Genomic DNA, 16,195 nt, shown 5'->3' on the forward strand with positions numbered 1-16,195 from the left:
TATGTGATACTGGTCTTCAGTTATTCCTCTCTGTCTTTATGTTGTGGCCCCTTTAGAAGGGGTATTTTGACAATTTTTGGGTTTCTTAGTCGTATTTGAAGCTCGATTAAGTTGGGGACTTTGTTTTCTCGTTTGATTCCTACTTAATGGTTTGCAATAGTTTATAAGGTTTTTATGTTTGGATCTTGTTTGACTTTGCAAACAATAAATCATAGTTCAGTTGGACTTGGGACTAATGAGGTCTAATTAAAAAGAGAGTGGACAGTGGACACCCAATATATAAATACACTTTTTTCATTTTTAAGAATGAGAAGAATATTCTTGCCATTGTTTTTTAAGAAATGCTGTAAAAACTGCAAATGGACATTGAGCCATTGAACAAGAGAAAATAATGTAGGACCCCCGCCCCTCTTATATTCTTTGCCCAATTTAGTGTTGCCTTTTGAAATTCTTTGCACATGACCCAACTTGAATACGCATTCAATTCTCCATAACCTAATACCAGAATCCTAAACCCTAGCCTCCTAAAATCCTTATTGACTACCTCTAGGACCCGTCATATTTCATCCCATCAATTTTTGTCAGTAAACCAAAGACTAACCTATTTCAACTTTTACCTATCTAAGTCCGTTGATCAACGCTTCAGCGAATAAATATCCAAAAATAATTTCTACTATAAGTCATCACTATTCTTAACTTTCCCCTTTGAAACCTTAACTTGGACTTGGTGACTCCTACGCTTTTGCGACTCATGAACCTGAATTTCCTTTAGGCTTTACATATTAATGCTTGCCTTCTCCCAAATTTCGAGTTATCATACATTCTCCTTTCTTCTGTTGGGGAAAGATGTACTGCAAATTCACTGAAAATGTTAAACTGCGTGCTCCTCGGTGTTTGTGTCTTTGAATTTGAATGATGTTAGCTTTCTAAGATTGTAGTGCTGTAATTTTTTTTGGGGGGACTTATTTAGCTCTCCTCAAAAGAAACTGAAGAGATTCTCATGCTCCTTCAAGGAAAACATGAAGTGCAAAATTATGGCTTAGACCTAATGAAGTTCAATTGGAGGCATAAATCCATCAATAATGTGGCAGGCCACCAAGCCAAGCAGGTCAATATGCTGACAGGGAGATTTGGGCTGTTCTTCTATTACCATATTACGGGTTGTTTTTATCAATCAGGGATTTAGACGCTTTAATCTTGGGGTTTTAGGGTTTCATCTGTTCGGTTATCTGTAATGATCTGATTTGTATTGGGGTTTTGTAAGTGTTCTGTCATCAATTAACTTGATAAGTCGATCAGCCTACATGTCTTTTTCACCGTTATCCATTAAAAGAAAAAGAAAATACGGGTTTGCCCCCTCCCACAATTACTAGTATACTATTAACGCACATCATTATACGATTTTCTGGTGCCGATTGAGTGCTGAAGCTGTTTTCTTCTTTTTTACTGCAGAGCTCTACAAGATGGTCTGTGAATCGAATGAAACAGATCTCAATATACATATACCGGCAGTGATGCTTCCAAAAGATGCGGGTGCAAGTTTGAAGAACAGTTTAAAAAGCAATTCCTCTGGTACAACTTTCTCTAGTTCTGCATGGGGTCATGGAGAATTCAATTATTGTTCTTTCAGCACTTATTTGATGCTTGGCTTCATAATTTGTTCTTAAGATATAGATCTTATTCCATTTCCTGATAATATCTTATCTGATATTTCATTTGCTTTCATTTTCTCTTTCTTGGTGCTGTTAGCTTCAAGATATTCTAATGTTTCAAGGTTTTCTCAGTTTCTGTGCAGCTATACTCTCCAGAACGTCCTCTGGTTGATATAGCAGAGGTGTTTTTATGGCTTATGGCAGTTGGTACCATCTTGTGTGCATCATATTGGTCTGCATGGAGTACCCGAGAAGCAATGATTGAGCATGATAAGCTATTGAAGGTTCACCTCCTCCCTCCCCACCCCCTCCCCTCCCCTCCCCCCACTCCCACCCCCAAAAAAAAAAAAAAATTTTTTTTTTTTTGCTTATTCTTTTTTTATGAGTAACGATTTATTGAAGGAGAAAGAAAAATAAAGATGCAAGAAGCCTTAGAGACAAGGCAACCCATGACTAATATAAAAATCACAACAAAGAAAGAAACTCCTGTGCCCCACTAGCAACTCATCAAGGAGCAGAATCCCCCCATAACAGTTTCTAGACTGCACAACCTCCTGCTTTGCCTGTTCATCAGCCATCTCATTTACAGACTTCAAGTTCCATTGTAAAATAATCCCTTGCTGGAAGCGAAATATCAAAGGAATCTATAAGACGAGTGACTCTCCAAGGAATCTTTCTTCCCCTATGAAGGGTGTGTATCTTTCATTTATTTGGTTTGTTGATTTGATAAATAAATTGGTTTTGTGTTTGTAGGATGCTACAGAAGAATTTGTAAATGATGAAGACACAGGTGGTAGTGGTGTTGTGGACATTACCTCAACATCAGCAGTCCTTTTTGTTGTGATTGCTTCATGCTTCTTGGTTATGGTTTACAAGCTTATGTCCTCCTGGTTCATGGAGGTTTTGGTGGTTCTATTTTGTATTGGAGGTGTAGAGGTGTGTTTGTTCTTTTCCTTCCTTTTATGCATATGACATGTGTGGGAAGTAGACAATGTCGTCATTACTTGTTCATGCAGATGCATTATTGTATATTAAGAGTTTTCTTGCATGATTATGGAAGTGAGGGCTGGAACACCAGCTCTTGCTATACGTCCTTATTTTCAAAGGACTGAATCTTTCAGTTTCCTGTGCTTCCAGGGCCTGCAAACTTGCTTGGTGGCTTTGTTATCAAGGTATTAAAGTCTTCTCTTGTTCCTTTCATTTTCATGTATTTGTTGTTGTATTACAACAGTGATCAGCTGATGCCAAACCAGCTACAATGTTCCCTCCCTTGTAAAGAACATGATATATGCGTAGGTAGTTAGGGCTTGGATGCATCACCTTTTCGAATGGCTTCTGCTGTGTTTGTGTTTTATCTGTTCCAAATGGTCTTTTGCCTTTCAGTCATCCCTCCATAGTAGTATCTACTGTCACTTGCCATCTTTTATTTCTGTTTCTCTTTTTTCTTTTCTTGCCTTTAATTAGTCTTACAATCTATTCTATCTCAAACTAGAGCCACAGATTTGAGACTTTGTTGATAGTTTGCATGCCTATTATCAAGTGCTTTAATGCTTATGCTGGAAATTTTGGTGGAATACTCACCATGCAATTTCTTAGCCATGTTTTTGTAGGAAGTGATCCCTTGCATGCCTTGCATCATAAACTCTCCACTTTCTTAATTGTTTCTTAGTATATTTACTCAATAACTAAACAGTCTGTGCTTGGAGGGGCTAAAGTTCTACAGTCCTATGTATTGGTTGGTGTTAGAGCAAAACACCAACCAAAACACGAAAAGAAACAAAAACAGAGCAAGATGACACAAAGATTTAACGTGGTTCACACACCAGTATGGTGTGCTACATCCACGGGCGAAGGCGAAGCTGTTTCACTATGTAAATCGGAGAAAGTTACAATGAAGAACTCTCAAGAACACCCAAAACGGCGCTGCTGCTCTCTCCCGAAAACCCTAAAACGAAAACCCCCCAAATCTTACTATCTTTACAATAAAGCGGGTAAAGAACATAAATAATACTCCATCGGATCCGGGTTGATCCATCGGGTCGGGTCGAACTGTACCGCGGGGGCTTCACCCAAGCCCTCCGCTACCATCACAGATCTCAGAAAAAGTTCCATTCGGGTCGCCTTAAAAAAATGTTGGAGCATGTCATTCTTCGAATCGGGTCCAAGAATTCGAGACACACATAACAAATCTCCACCTTGGCTTGAATTTTCCTTCAACAAGCAAACACATAGCTGAAAAACTTCTTCTCCAATAGCCCTTCCAAGGGCTCAACTCAAAAGCGGCAAACACCAATCAAGTTCAGCAATGCTCGAACTTGGCAGCACATAAAGGCTTTGTCAACGTATCAGCTGGATTGTCTTCAGTACCAATCTTCAACACTTGGATATTGCCTTGAGCAACTATCTCTCTAACAAAATGATACCGAACATCAATGTGCTTCGTCCTCTCATGATACATCTAATCTCTAGTCAAGTGAATAACACTCTGGCTATCACAGTGGACAACAGTCACATCATGATCCATGCTAAGCTCTCCCAACAAACCTCTATGCCAAATAGCTTCTTTAACTGCCTCAGTCACTGCCATATACTCTGCTTCAGTAGTAGATAATGCAACTGTAGCCTGTAAAGTAGCTTTCCAACTAACCGCACATCCTCCAAGAGTAAATACATAACTTGTGAGTGATCTCCTCTTGTCAAGATCACCTGCATAATCTGAATCAACATAACCAGATAAATTGTCACCATTCCTCCCAAACTCCAAGCATACACCAGAGGTCCCCTTCAAATATCTAAGTATCCATTTCACTGCTTCCCAGTGAGTTTTACCTGGACATGACAGGTGCTCACCACACTGACTGCTTGTGAAATGTCAGGATGTGTACAAACCATAGCATACATAATGGAACCAACTGCACTAGTGTATAGAACATGTGACATGTACTTCACCTCTTCATCTGTCTGAGGTGATAGAGCAGTTGAAAGTCTAAAATGAGATGCAATAGGAGTACTTACAGGTTTGGCATCTTTCATTCCAAAACGCTCCATTACCTTCTCAATGTATTTCTGTTGAGATAGCCACAGCCTCCCTGCTTTTCTATCCCTCTTAATTTCCATACCAAGAATCTTCCTTGTTGCCCCCAAATCCTTCATCTCAAATTCAGAATTTAACTGTTGCTTCAACCTGTTAATCTCATTCATATCTTTAGCTGCAATCAACATATCATCATTATATAGCAACAAATATATGAATGAGCCATCCAAGAGTTCTCTGAAATATACACAACAGTCATGTTGGCACCTATTGTAATCAAAACTTGCATTAACAGAATCAAACCTCCTATACCACTGTCTAGGAGACTGCTTCAAACCATATAGGGACTTCTTCAATAAGCATACATGGTCCTCCTTACCCTCAGTAACAAAACCCTCAGGTTGATGCATATAAATTTGTTCTTCCAATTCACCATGCAAGAATGTTGTTTTCACATCGAGTTGCTCCAACTCCAAATCATGCATGGCAACTAAAGCAAGCAAAACACGAATAAAGCTATGGTTAACAACAGGTGAGAAAACATCATTAAAATCAACACCATATACCTGACTGTAGCCCTTTGCAACCAATCTTGCCTTGTACCTAGCATCTTCAACACTTGAAGTAGATTCCTTCTTCTTGAAGACCCATTGCAGCCAACAATTTTCTTCCCTCTTGGCGGCTTGACAAGCTCCCAAGTCTGATTTTTGTGAAGAGATTCAATCTCCTCATTCATGGCAATCAACCATTTGGTGGAATCAACTGAAGAGATAGCTTCAGAATATGTTGCAGGCTCACTATTTTCAATTGTATCTGCAACAGACAATGCATAAGCAACAATTTCAGCATGCCCATATTTTTGTGGTGGTCTGATATTCCTCCTTGGTCTATGCTTGGCAATGCTATACCGCTCTTCTTTTTTATCCCCTTGAGCTTCATCTTCTTCAGTGAAACAACTGAGCTAAAGTAGGTTGTGTTTTGTTTGAAGATGGACCATCAATTTCAAACTCCACCTTCTCCTCAGAATTTTTCTAGCTTTCATCATACTGAACATGACTTTCTTTCCTAGGATGCAACATAGCAGACTCATCAAAAGTAACATCTCTGCTAATAAAAAATTTAGGAGACTTTGGATCAGGACACCACAACCTGAATCCCTTCACTCCAGATCCATATCCAAGAAAAATACATTTCTTGGCCCTAGGTTCCAACTTCCCATCATTCACATGTGCATAAGCAGGACATCCAAAAATATTTACATTTGAGTAGTCGGCAGGCTTACCTGACCAAACCTCCTCTGGAGTCTTACACTCAATAGCTGTGCAAGGAAACCTATTTACCAACCAAGTTGCTGTGTTTACTGCTTCTGCCCAGAATTCCTTTCCCAATCCTGCATTTGACAACATACACCTTGCCTTTTCTAACAAGGTTCTGTTCATACGTTCTACCACTCCATTTTGTTGAGGTGTCTTCACAACTGTGTGGTGTCTTGCAATCCCCTCATTCTTGCAGAACTCATTGAAATCACCTTCACAAAATTTTAGGCCGTTGTCGGTTCTCAACCTCTTAATTTGCTTCCCGGTCTGCTTCTCAAGAAAAATTTTCCATTGCTTAAAAGTGACAAATACTTCATTTTTGTGCTTCAAGAAATAGACCCAGACCTTCCTAGAAAAATCATCAATGAAAGTGAGCAGATATCTAGCACTGTTCCCCTTTGAGGGAACCATGGTCCCCAAAGATCTGAATGAATGTGGTCTAGAGTTCCTTTGGTCCTTTGAATAGCAGTACTGAAGCTGACCCTCTTCTGCTTCCCAAACACACAATGCTCACAGAACTCCATTTTACCTGTACTCTGACCACATAATAGACCCCTTTTACTCATTGATGCCATCCCTCTTTCACTCTATGGCCCAACCTCATGTGCCATAAATTTGTGACATCCGACTCGGACATAGATGATGAAGCTGCTGCAACAACACATACAAACTGCCAATCTTCATTCCTTTCATCAACAAGAGAGCACCCTTGCTGATCCGCATGACTCCACCTTCAGCTGTATATTTGCACCCATTTGAATCAAGAGTGCCTAAACTGATGAGATTCTTCTTCAAGTCAGGAACATGCCTGACATTAGACAAGGTTCTGATAATGCCATCATGCATCTTAATTCTGACTGTCCCCTTTCCAACTGTTTTAACAAGAAGCATTGGTTCCCATCAACACAACTCCACCTTGAATTAATTCATATGTGGAGAACCATTCACGGTTGGGACACATATGGTAGGAACACCCAGAATCAAGAATCCATTCATCCTGTGATCTGATTCTGTCATCAGTCACCAAAAGCATCTCAGATTTGCGCTCATCTTCAACAATACGAGCCTCTACAGAGTTTTCTTTCTTCTGTTGGTTTTGGGCACCATCACTTGCCTTTTGCTTATTTAAAAGCTTGTAACATTCAGATTTAATGTGCCTCTTCTTGCAGTAGTTGCAGGACAAATTCTTATGCCTAGATTTTGACTTAGCCTTCTTCTTGTCACTGTTTGAACCCCTTTCAAAAGTTATCCCCTAACCACCAAACGAACACCCTCAGATTTACTTGATGTCAACTCATCATCAATTTTCTGCTTGCTTAGCAGATACGTTTTTACATCCTCAACAGAGATGGTCTCCCTACCATAAATCATGGTGTCCCTAAAATTCTTATATGATGGAGGCAGAGAACATAACAATAACATGGCTAAATCTTCATCATCAAACTTCACATCTATTGCTTTTAAATCAGTAACAATAGAATTGAAATCAGAAATATGGGATTTAAGTGAGCTACCTTCACCCATACGAAGGGTATACAACTGTTGCTCTAATCCCAACTTGTTGGTGAGAGATATGGTGAGATACAGGTTCTCTAACTTCGCCCACAACTCAGCAGCTGTCTTCTCTGAGAGAACTTCTTGCAAAACATCATTTGAAAGACATAACTGGATAGCCGAAAGAGCTTTAATATCCATCTTGTTCCACTCCTCCTTGGACATAGATGCAGGTTTCTTCGCCTTCCCAAATAGGGCTTCCCTCAAGTCTTGCTATGTAAGAACAGCCATCATCCGAACCTGCCATAAGCTAAAGCTAATGTTGCCATCGAACTTGTCAATATCATATTTCATTGATGTAGGAGCCATGGATGCAGTGATCGAAGCAACCAAGGGCTTTGATACCAGTTTGTTAGAGCAAAACATCAACCAAAACACGAAAAGAAACAAAAACAGAGCAAGATAACACAAAGATTTAACGTGGTTACAAACCAGTATGGTGTGCTACATCCATAGGCGAAGGCGAAGGTGAAGGCGAAGCTGTTTCACTATGTAAATCGGAGAAAGTTACAATAGAGAGCTCTCAAGAACACCCAAAACGGAGTTGCTGCTCTCTCCCTGAAACCCTAAAACGAAAAACCCCCAAAAAATGTCGGAGTGGGTCATTCTTCGAAACGGGTCCAAGAATTCGAGACACACATACCACTTGTTAGGGACTTAGGTCTCATCCTCAAAAGCTAGCCGTTACGGAGAGGGTGCCCAAGTACCTATTAACCCACTCACATCCCCTTTCATATCCGATGTGGGACTATTTTTTTTGCCTTATGCGTGGATATCCCAACAATCTCCCCCTCCACGCGGATGGCAAACACGTGGAGCCTGAGATCCCGATCTCCCCCTCCATGCGGGAGCTGACGTGGAGCCTAAGATCAAACACCGAGAACCCTCGGCCAAACGGGAATTTCTACGCCCTGGCTCTGATACCACTTGTTAGGGACTTGGGTCTCATCCTCAAAAGCTAGCTGTTAAGGAGAGGGTGCCCAAGTACATATTAACCCACCCACATCCCTTTTCATATCCGATGTGGGACTATTCTTTTTGCCTTATGCGTGGATATCCCAATAGTTGGCATTATTAATTCTTATATGGGGCCATAGTGAGATATCTGATGTTGGCTCAATGGATATTTATAGATATTTCAAGAGCCTGGTCCTATTATATTTGAATTTGGATTTTAGTATTGTTTCAGATAATCGGTAGAGTTTTGCATTGGTTCATTAAACAATCTGAAGAACATATGTTAATTTTGTCTTAAATTACAAACAATGGTGAGCTTCTGTGTATATGGTATAATGTCTTTCCTTACATCAGTAAAATCATTAACCAGGAAGACTGGGAAAGAATAAAAAAGAAAGAATTTATGCTTAAAGATTGTTTTCTGTCAGATATACTTGCTTGATGTGCTCTTTTATTGGATGTCAGCACTTGTATCAACTTATACAAAAATTTGACTGTGGAAGTGACTAAGCATATGAACTTCCAGGTGGTTTAGAAGCGCTGGAGAAACATTTATTAAAGTGCCGTTCTTTGGAGCTGTTTCTTACCTTACGTTGGCTGTTACTCCGTTCTGCATAGCATTTGCTGTTTCTTGGGCAGTGTATCGCCGCATCTCTTTTGCTTGGATAGGTCAAGATATCCTTGTAAGATTAATGCTTCTTCTTGTTATTAACTTATCATCTAGGTTCTCGCTGATTTATACTTCTCTGAGTTCCATTGAAATATTGAATGTTCATGATTTCAACTTGTATAAGCTCCACATCAATTTTCCGAGTTATTTTTAGCATATTGAACCTGTTGCATAAACATGAGAACAGTATTTTTTGCCTGTGTAGATTCAAATAGAGGAATTAATCTTAAATGCGTCATTATGCACCATAGAAAATTATCTATGGAAGCCAAGAAATTTGCATTGAATAGCTTAATTGACATCGCCAGTACCAAAGTGGTGCGAGAACCCAAAACATAAGTTTTTATATGTTTTGTATATGAAAAAAAAGAAGGCAATTTTATGAACAATATAGAGCAGAGATTTACACGCTACCGGTGTGGGATGGAATCTCCCATGCCAGGCCAATGGAAGCACGGGAGGGGGTGCCTCACATTCATATACAGGGGGGGGGGGGCCAACATGTCAGGGAGGAGAGAGAATGTTAGGGGGAGCGACTGCACAAAGGCAGTACACACCAGCAGTGTGTACAGCCTTTTCTCAACAAAATAGTAGAAGCTTAATGATGTGCATATTATTAACATATCAGTTGCTTTAAAAAGTAAGGGAAAAGAATAGATTGATAGTATCCAGCATTCTGGTTGGGGTGCTTATATTCATCCAGTGTCCTGGACTTGAGGAAAGTAAGACATATATGCCACAATTTTATGTCAAAGTTATTATCTGTATCTATTCTGGGGAACATAGAAGAAAGTATGAACAAAACTGAGATTTATGTTTCATGTAATTGTCCCTTACATGACTGAAATTTTTTTCGTGCTCCTAATGTGCTCTTTTGTTTTTTTCAATTTCAATCAGGGGATTGCACTGATACTTACAGTTCTTCAGATTGTTCATGTACCTAATCTCAAGGTGATGGTTCAGACTTACTATGGCTTCACATACACACACAAAGCACTTTGAAGATGATGTTTTTTAATTGAGTTGGTTTGCTTTTACATGATTTCTAATCTTACTGTGGAAATCAGGTGGGCACAGTGCTTCTCGGTTGTGCTTTCTTGTACGACATCTTCTGGGTGTTTGCTTCTACGATGATGTTCCATGAAAGTGTAATGATTGTGGTGAGTTATTCTTCAAAACCTTTTGCAAAATGCTGCGTAGTTTCTGGTTTTTAAGGATTTTGATATTTAGTTATGTTGATTGCTCATTTCCTCTGTAGGTTGCTCGTGGTGATAGAAGTGGTGAGGATGGTATTCCAATGTTACTGAAGATCCCACGCATGTTTGATCCCTGGGGTGGTTACAGCATTATTGGATTTGGTGACATCCTTATACCAGGGTTGCTAATTGCTTTTTCATTGAGGTTGAAACTCTGGACCCTGTCTTGAACATTTATGATGCTTTTAATGCCAGTAGCACTGTTTTTTTTTTCTGTATGTGAGGATTGAAATGGCAATTCTAGACAGTCCACCTGATAAGGTGTCCTCTAGATGATTGATGTTGGTGCCACCCTTGCTTGTGAAGAAAACACGTAGAAGCTAGAACCATCTCTTTCTTTTTGTTGTCAGCCCAGCTGCCTTGTATAGAAACATGTATAAATGGCATCCTGACCCTGTTATATTCAAAGAACATAATCAGCGTCCTCTCATAGGTTTAGTTTTTAATATGGAAGGATTCATCACTTATTCTTGCAAAACAACATATTCATTCTTGTTCAATCTCCTCATCTCTATATGCAAATTGAAGGAAATTAATCAAATAATGTGTTTTGGCTGTTTTAGTGTTTGTCGTTCAATTATTATCTGCTTCTAGTTTAAATTAATAATGGGTCATTGTTGCAGGTATGATTGGCTGGCAAAGAAGAATCTTCGAGCTGGATACTTCCTATGGTCAATGGTCGCATATGGTTTAGGTACACCACTCAACTCATTGAGGCCTTTTTCCAACTACCTTGCGACTCGAGACTTGAATCCTGTACCACTCCATCTAGGTCCATATGTGATTAATAAGGCCCGGCGAGAATCTTACCCTACAAGTTTGCAGTCCTAAATAGTAGAAAAAAAAATGTGGTTATATGCATAGTTGTCACGGCGTCTAGGCGACCCAAGGCATTGGCGCAGGCTTGGAAGCAAGGCAAAACCAACAAGGCAATCAAGGCACCTGGACGCCTAGGTGGACAACTATGGTTATAGGTCTCTTAGAAGCGAGAAATTAAGGCAAAGGATAATAAAACATGATAGAAAAGCAAGGGGGTGAAATCAATGGCCTTAAGGTATTGGAGAAAGTAAAATGCAATTTGAAATGAGTTTTAAACAAGAGTTAGGATATAAGAACAGAATAATTGATTTGTGAATTTGGGGTTTGCTAATCTATTATATTATATTATATTATTTTTATATTTATTCTTTAGTGCGTCAGGTAGGCAGCCGGCACCGTGTTATACTAAGGCAATCTCCTTTTTAGATGGATCCTATTTTATGAGTGTATCTAGTGATTAGGTTTATGTCCTATCGACCTTATGCTAGGGTGTACCCAGTAAGCGCCGTGTCAGGCCCTGATGCGGTGATAAGTAGGCAAGGGTTCTCACACGGAGGATGAGTGATTGAGTGCGGGTAAAGAAGCCAGTTCAAAAGCAAAAACATAGGATTAGGTTAGCATCTTGGAACATTGGTTCTTTAACGGGTAAGAGTCTAGAATTAATAGAGGTCATGAGAAGAAGATGGATTAATACAGCCTGTGTTCAGATTAAGAGTCTAGAATTAATAGAGGTTATGAGAAGAAGATGGATTGATACACAGCCTGTATTCAAGAGACTAGATGGAAGGGTAACAAAGCTAAGGAGTTGACGACTTTAAACTTTGGTATACATGGGATTAAAGTAATAGAAACAGAGTGGGAATAGTAGTGGATAAAGACTTAAAGAATGATATGGTGGACGTTCAAAGATTGGGTGATAAGATTATATCCATCAAGCTTGTGCTGGAGGAAGGAGGTTGTCAATATAATTAGCTCATATGCACCCCAAGTAGGATTGGATGACAGTAGTAAGTTACAATTTTGGGAACATGTGAATGGTTTAGTGCAAGGTTTTGACCAAGGGGAAAAAATAATTACAGGGGGTGATCTGAATGGACATGTTGGGAGAGACCGTAAAGGCTACGAAGGTGTACATAGAGGTTATGGTTTTTGGTGAGAGGAATGAAGATACAGAGGAGCATATAGTTACCTATAAAAGTGAGGGTCATAGTAGCCAAATTGATTTCTTCTTAACTAAAAGTTCTGATAGATCACAATGGAAGGACCGTAAGGTTATTCTAGGCAAGAGAGCCTATCCGCTCAACATAGACTAGTGGTCATGGAAAGATGCCTCACTTTGCAGGATCGTAAGAAAGGGGAACTTATTTGCCCTAGGATAAGGTGTGGTGGAGCTTAAAGGGGGTTACCTTGAATTCATTCACTGAAAAAATGGCCAAACAAGGAAAGTGGGTCCTTAAGGGAGACACTAGCACTATGTGGAATGAGATGATGACTTGTATTAAGGTTGCTAAAGATTTCCTAAGGGAATTGAAAGGAAAGCGTTATCCCACTAGGGAGTCTTGTTGGTGGTATGATGAGGTTCAAGCAGCCATATAGACTAAGAAAGCTAGCTGTAAGACTTGGTAAAGGACTAAGGATGTAGAGGATCCAAAAAAGTATAATATGGCCAGAAATGAAGCTAAGAAGATTGTGGAAGCAAGGGCAAAGAAGTATTAAGATCTATATAACCACCTGAACACAAAGGAAGGAGAAAAAACTATCTATTAAATAGCTAAAATGAGGGAAAGGAAGAGTAGAGACTTCGACCATGTTAGATTATTAAAAGTGATAGTGGTAAAGTGCTAGTAACGGGTGAGGACATTATGAAGAGATGGGAAGAGTATTTCTGCAGCCTACTAAATGGAGACATTTCAATTAATAGTGGCCCGGAAGACTGCATTACTCATCAAGACACCACTCACCATAGATATATGCGATAGGTTTCGGCATCTGAAGTTAGAGAAGCCTTGAGAAAGCTGAAAGTACGCAAGGCACCAAGCCAAGATGGGGTCCCGTTAGAAGTGTGGAAGAGCTTAGGATTATGTGGTTTATCTTGGTTAACCAATCTGTTTAACAAGATTATGAGCGCAAGGAAAATACCATAGGAATGGAAGAGAAGCATTGTGGTTCCGATCTACAAAAATACAGGTTAGGAATCTAGTTGTTGTTTGTGGAACTAGAGAAGAAAAAGAAATCAGATTTTGTAGAAGAGATGAAACTGAATTATCACCCAGGTAAGAGGAGGAGCACATGGAGATTAGGGGAAAAGAATCAGGAGAAGATAAAGATACGAACAAATCCTAGGTTTCTCCGAAGTTTTCACTTATGAGCCTAACTCCTAAATAAAATTTATCAATCTTTTAGGGCGTTGAGAATCCGTGAAAGATCAGTGGGGCTATTCCGTCTGTGTCTCTTCTAACTCCTCTATGATTTAAGACAGTTTGACTTCTACTTGCCATTGCAGCTATAAATGACCATTATATTGATGTGAATAATGCATTATTTGACAGATACTTGCATTGCTGGAAGAGGTTTATGTTGTCAAGGCGTCACCTAGGCGTCCAGGTGCCTTGGTCGCCTTGTTGGTGCCGTCTTGCATCTGGACCCCCTCCAACGTCTCGGTTGCCTAGACGCCGTGACAACTATGGTTTATATGCAGTTATCTCATTCCCCCTTCAAGCAAATCTAACAACGGGGGCAAAGTAGTTTGATTACTGGGTGCTGAATCTATAAAAACCAAACCTATGAATGCTTATGGCCCGATAACTAACTCATTCTAGGCATACTGCATTTAGAAGCCCATTTACTCCGAAATTTGGACAGAAATGGAATTGTGATGCTGGGATCTTGGGTAGAAGTGAGTTATATCTTCGTTAATGCCTCAGATGTCGAAAGAAGCATTGTATCCAACTTTTAAGTCGTAGAAACACCATTTGAAACTTATTAAAAAGGTCTCGTGGAGCTAACTAGGAGTTTCCATCATGTATATGCTTGTAGCTTATAGCCTTAGACATATTTTTCACTAAGGATCAATGTTATTAAGGTTCTTGCCTCAGGCATGCACCTTGTGACTGACCTGTGAGGCACACTCTTGTCCCTTGCCTTGCAGCTCAGTCACATGTTTTATATCCATACTGTTTTTATCTGAAAACAGGGTTTTAACAAGGCAAAGGATAAAATAGAGATTTCACTCCAGCAGCCAATCAGCTGGTCAGAATTGAGTGAAACTTGAATCAAGATCTCAAGTTAGGGTTTTTAAGATTCAGTTAAAAGTTTCAGTCAAATCAGATGGCTGATTTGTTTAATCTCAAAAAAAGTGTTGCATATGAACTTCTAAAAGATAGGATCTAGTTGCAAGAAAATAGAAGAAGACTTGTTAATCAAGGAAGAAGATGATGGAATAATAACAACAGAAAGTAACACTCGGGCTTCACACTGCAAGGTGGTTAGATTGGATCAAACACCAACCTAGACCTTGATCGTACACAAGGGATTCCTTGATCAAACACAAGGTATCTTCAAACATGAAGAAGAGCAGCAAAAGCAGCAACTTTATTTATCAAATTTGTGTACTTACAAACTTATATAGAAGACTCAAAATTAGACTACACTGAAAAGGAAAGGCCTAACCAAATCCTTAACTAATAAGGTAACCTAAACTAAGTGGGAAACGAAAATAATAAAGAAAACTAACTCAAAACAGGGCTGGACTTATAGAATCCTAATCCAGCCTAACTAAAAAATTTAATAACAATTAAAATAAAGAAATAAAGGCACTTAACTAAGTAATCTTGTATGCCTAGCTTATATCCATATTATAGGCCCACTAAAGTGGCCCATTACAATGAAAACCATTGGACTGAAGGCCAAACACATATATAACCCAATAAGCCTATTTAGGTGATCTAACTTTGTCAGTTTGTCTTTTCTATAATTCTATTCCTAGTAATCACAACTTCTACATTTTTTACTAAATCTTGAATTTACATGTTATTCAAGCAATCAAGCAAAAGACTGATTTGATTCTAGCTCTGATTTGCTGAACCTATTAAGTTACTGTTTATAGGTTATTTTCATGTCTGAAACTTGCAACCTATCTTCAACCTCTGAACCCTAATTACAGTAGTTAAATTGCTATTTTACCCCTAATTCAGTAATCCTATATTCCTATTGCTACTAGGGATCATCTATAATTGCTGATCTAATCATTCGATTGAGTTGAAACTTTCAATAAACCTTCACCTCCATATTCCTTGCACTCGACCTTGATTACAGACAAGGTTCTAAAACTCGGGTTTTGACCAGCCAGAAACCGAGATATGGTCGAGACCTGTGATTTTTCCCAGCCAACTTAAGTTGGTGGTTTTGAGGCCCAGAAATGCTTTTTTTTTAATCAGATTTTTTGTATACAGCCTATTTTTGTCATTCTAAACACAATGCATGAACTCTTTTCACACACACACAAAAAAAACACTTAAAATGGTACTTGTGGTTTTTGACCCATGTAAATGGTTTTATATTTGTTACTTCATTTACTTAAGATATTATTCATAAATAAGCAAATATCCCCTTTTTGAATCCAATAAAAATAGTTACAAAATCAAATTCTAAAAGGATAAAAAGTCAACCCCCCAGTTCAAAGACAAAAACAGGATTTTCGGCGGTAGGTGCAATTTCAACTGTCTAATGCTTGAGTTTTTCTCAAAGATAAAAGTTTCATAAATCTTAATATGGTAAAACATTGCTAAAAACCAAAAGTGTGGTAAAATATTCATTTGTTTTGATGTCTAAAAAAATGTTTTCATTCAGAGCGATTTTGAACAGCATTCGCGCACACCAAATTAAGTTTGACCGGAGCTTGACTCCTTCAATATAAATCAGATTTAAGCAATCTTGGA

General features: G+C 39.0%; 1 protein-coding gene across 2 annotated transcripts in view; it reads left to right on the forward strand.

The window, feature by feature from the left end:
• The window catches only part of LOC122639757 (signal peptide peptidase-like 2), a 29,026-nt gene that overhangs the window by 7,121 nt on the left and 5,710 nt on the right, over positions 1 to 16,195 (forward strand). For both annotated transcript variants that reach the window (XM_043832700.1, XM_043832699.1), the window contains exons 4-12: positions 1,453 to 1,572; positions 1,785 to 1,936; positions 2,406 to 2,588; positions 2,790 to 2,824; positions 9,040 to 9,196; positions 10,081 to 10,134; positions 10,251 to 10,343; positions 10,442 to 10,584; positions 11,063 to 11,133. In XM_043832700.1, coding sequence (XP_043688635.1) covers positions 1,453 to 1,572; positions 1,785 to 1,936; positions 2,406 to 2,588; positions 2,790 to 2,824; positions 9,040 to 9,196; positions 10,081 to 10,134; positions 10,251 to 10,343; positions 10,442 to 10,584; positions 11,063 to 11,133 — 1,008 coding nt within the window. The remainder of the gene's footprint in view (positions 1 to 1,452; positions 1,573 to 1,784; positions 1,937 to 2,405; positions 2,589 to 2,789; positions 2,825 to 9,039; positions 9,197 to 10,080; positions 10,135 to 10,250; positions 10,344 to 10,441; positions 10,585 to 11,062; positions 11,134 to 16,195) is intronic.

Source organism: Telopea speciosissima, chromosome 9, assembly GCF_018873765.1.
Source record: "Telopea speciosissima isolate NSW1024214 ecotype Mountain lineage chromosome 9, Tspe_v1, whole genome shotgun sequence".
NCBI classification, from domain to species: Eukaryota; Viridiplantae; Streptophyta; class Magnoliopsida; order Proteales; family Proteaceae; genus Telopea; species Telopea speciosissima.